The following is a 3,660-nucleotide window of genomic DNA, read 5'->3' as shown; positions in this document are numbered from 1 at the left end:
TGCTGTGCAACCATCGGAATATAGAATTATAGGCAGCAGCTTCTTAGACGTTTTTTTTCAAACAGTCTATTAGGGCCGAAACACATAACGCAAACTGCTTATTTTTGCGGCGCCGCAACGCCAAAATCGGCAGTTGCGTTGCCGCGTTGCGGCGTCGCGAAACAGGGCATTATGGTAGGGCAACCATTTTCTCGTGATTTTTGAGTGTGGATAGACGTCTCTCTGCGATGGATCGTAATAAACTTATTGCTTATTTGTTATTAAGAAGACATTATTCTATCTTAAAAATACGGCAAAGAAGATACTGGATACATCCATTAAGTAAGGGTATGAATCCAAATGGCGAGTTCTTTTCTAAAAAATACGAAGCATTAAAGATAGACGAAAAAAAATTTGTTGCCTACTTTAGAATGAGTATATCATCATTTGAAGAGCTATTAAGCGAGTTATCAAAATATATACAGAAGAAAAAAAATAAAGGAAGAAAACCAGTTACTGCTTTGGAAATGCTGGGCTTAACTTTAAGGTAAAACAAATAGGTTTCTTATTTTTTTTTATTGATGTTTATGGCACTCGGAATCAAATGTTTAGTTTTATTTGTACCCCTGGCTTTATACACCTGTGGTACTAGCGGGGTGTCGATAAAAATTTTGCATCACTAGTGTTCATGGTTTGGGGGTACCTAGTGGTACAAAGCCAGGTTCAAATGAAACAAGACAGAATCAAATTAAGCTTTTTGCATTATACAATTTTCTTACTTTAAGAATACTTTAATAGGCCTTAAAAAATGTAATGATCAATTTAAGAAAAATCAAACTCCTCATCTTGTGAAACATAGGAAGTAGCTGACGTTTCGTCCAGTAAAAATGGTGAATTTATTGGACGTTGTTGGTTTGATGATGAGGTAGTCCTCTGTTCAGTAATCGAACTTCCAGGAGTAGAAGTGTGGTAGCCACTCTGAACCGTATTATCGTATCTCATAGTTGAATATCCTTGATTGTAACCCTGATGCTGATATTCTTGATTATAGCCGTGATGTGTATTTTGATGAATTGAAGGTTGAAGAATGTCGGTTAATATTTGAAGCACCCGACTTTGAAATATCAATGTTTGATTCTCATTTAACGATTGTAGAGATGGTAAAATCCCCTTGAAAAAATGCAAATGTCTATTCTCCGGTGTTTTTAATATTGCCAATAAATCTTCTTCAATATCATCCTTATCATCTGCCTTTCGTTTTCGTGGTTGACTTTTATAACGAGGCAATGCCGTTATTTCATTCTCAATATCTCCTTCCGCTACGCATAAACTGGAATCAGTTGCATTTTGTGAAACCTTTTTCAAAAACTAATTGTTTATTCAAGTGATATTCTTTAATTTTTGCAGCTCCAGCTCCTGATCGATTGGCATCTTTTAGTTTTTTTTGATATTTAGCAAAATTATCTTTTATGGCCTTCCACTTCTTGACTAAATCATTACCTGCAACAAAAAACTTCACAAGTGAAAAATAGTAATAAAGACTAAAATTCCCTAGATTCCATTTATACTACATATAAAATTTGATATAACTTTCATAAGTACTTTCGGTCCATCCAATTTCATATAAATGGCTGGCCGCCGAAAAAGAATAATTTTCTGCTTTTTCTTGACTTAGGCAAGTTAAAAACTGATTGACTTTGCCTAGAACAACCATAATGTAAAATATTTATTGAGTACTTCTTTGAAAAACTACCTGTCTATCTTTGAAAATCTATTCCTTTAGCAACACTATTACCTGCGCGGTTTGAGTTTGATTATACCTACATTTGTATTATTTTATTATTTGCCTACTAATTATTATTTCATTTTAGATTTCTAGCAACCGGCAGTGACTTTAAAACCATGCATACGAATTACTTCCGAGGAGCAAGTACAATAGCAAAAATTGTAAGGACAGTTTGTCGCGCCATATGGAAACATCTATCAAGTCAAAATATACCTCCTATAACAAAACAGGTTCTAGAAGATGTCGCTATTGAGTTTGACAAGAAAGCAAATTTTCCTAACTGCATAGGAGCTCTTGATGGTAAACATGTCCGTATTACATGTCCTGCGCACAGTGGATCACTGTTTTACAATTATAAGGGCTATAATTCAATAGTTTTATTAGCTCTTGTAGATTCTAGATATAGATTCATTTTTGTCGATATAGGAGCGTATGGCAAGGAAAGTGACTCCACCGTTTTCCAGAACTCTAAACTTTATGATTTGATTATGACACGCAAATTACCTATTCCTGTACCAAAGCCTTTACCAGGTTCTCAAAATGAAACTCCATTTGTTTTTGTAGGAGATGAAGCATTCTCAATTTCGAATAACGTCATGCGCCCTTACTCAGGAAAACATTTGTCGGTACAACAAAGAGTTTACAATTATCGACTGAGTCGTGCCCGAAGATATGTCGAGTGCGCTTTTGGCATCCTAGCCAATAAATGGCGCATATTTCATCGATCTATGAATGTGCAATACGAATTTGCGACAGACATTATCAAGGCATGTTGTGTAATGCACAACTTTGTTTTGAATCGAGATGGAGTACAAGCGACCGATGACATTATCTTTGATGATTCTGATCTGCAAATGTTGCATTTGCCCACAGCAAATGAAAATAATTTAAGCCCACATCTAATACGGAATGATTTTTGTAATTACTTTTCCAGTGATGTTGGCGCCCTAAGTTGGCAATTAAACAAAATATGAATGTTCGTATACCTACTCAGTTCAAAATACAAATAATACCTTAATACATTTGATTCAAACAATTTAACATGTTGTGAACTGCGAATAAACAATTTAAATGGCAATTTGGTTTTATTTATAGTATTTGTTTACCTTTTTGAATAAGAGCGCGAGAAAAAAATATAATTTTAACTTAGAGAAAATCTTTTGCATAGGGCATTAAAATAAATGGTGTATTTCATATGATTAAAAAAAAAGATACATGCTACTTACATTAAACTACAATTTAAACCGCGGATCAGATTTTTACGTTTTTACTACAGTAAAAATTGTAGTTTTATTGTGAATAGTGATCGCGTAAACCTAAGACCAATGATATTAAATAAAACAAGTAGCAGATATGTTATAAGCGCGCGCGCTGTGAAGATTCAAATACGTCCCAATTGGGACGTCTTGTAATTAGTCTGCTGGGAGGTAATGATTTAAACACAGGAACAGATTTAAAACGTAAATTACTATGAACATAACTTATCTTTAGTTTAAAATATCATTGCCTAAGACTATATGTTACTACTTACCCAGTTTTGATTTTTCGGTTGAGTTTTTTTCCTTGTAATCAACATAAACGATCTCACAAATGCTTTTCCATGCTTCTTGTTTTATAAATTTGTCTTTATAGGTTTCGTCACTAGTATCCCACAAACAACGGTGTTCCTGAACCGAAGATATAAACAGATCGACGTCAACGTCAGACATTTTAATTTTAAAACTGCTTCTCGGTTGACACGTGTTGTTTGCAAGAGTGTTAGAAACAAACTGCATCCTTGTCAACAAGTATGACGTCATAACGCTGGAATTCACGTCGTGCGTTGCGGCGCCGCACCGCTATAGCGCACTGCCGATTTCAGCGGCGCGGCGCCGCAACGCGCTTATGTGTTTCGG

The 3,660-nt window shown here is 35.1% G+C and overlaps 1 protein-coding gene and 1 pseudogene across 2 annotated transcripts; one reads left to right on the top strand and one right to left on the bottom strand.

Moving 5' to 3' along the window:
* Nucleotides 1-214: 214 nt before the first annotated feature.
* Nucleotides 215-3,660, bottom strand: LOC125058584 (annotated as a pseudogene).
* On the top strand, nt 228-2,843 carry LOC125058577 (protein ALP1-like). 2 transcript variants are annotated; one of them, XM_047662687.1, is made up of 3 exons: nt 228-526; nt 1,851-2,065; nt 2,330-2,843. In XM_047662687.1, the coding sequence occupies exons 1-3, from the start codon at nt 228-230 to the stop codon at nt 2,737-2,739; spliced, it is 924 nt and encodes a 307-aa protein (XP_047518643.1). In that variant the 3' UTR covers nt 2,740-2,843. The 2 variants fall into 2 exon arrangements, with proteins under 2 accessions (XP_047518643.1, XP_047518642.1); XM_047662686.1 differs by having other exon boundaries at nt 1,851-2,843.

The sequence above is a fragment of the Pieris napi genome, chromosome 18 (genome assembly GCF_905475465.1).
Source record: "Pieris napi chromosome 18, ilPieNapi1.2, whole genome shotgun sequence".
Classification (NCBI taxonomy): Eukaryota; Metazoa; Arthropoda; class Insecta; order Lepidoptera; family Pieridae; genus Pieris; species Pieris napi.
This window is presented reverse-complemented; position numbering and strand designations above follow the sequence as displayed.

Excerpts from the sequence above, each read along its gene's own strand:
- LOC125058577 (XM_047662686.1), top strand. The coding sequence starts at position 228 with ATGGATCGTAATAAACTTATTGCTTATTTGTTATTAAGAAGACATTAT. Across the intron at positions 527-1,850 it reads ATGCTGGGCTTAACTTTAAG|ATTTCTAGCAACCGGCAGTG; the intron begins GTAAAACAAATA and ends ATTTCATTTTAG.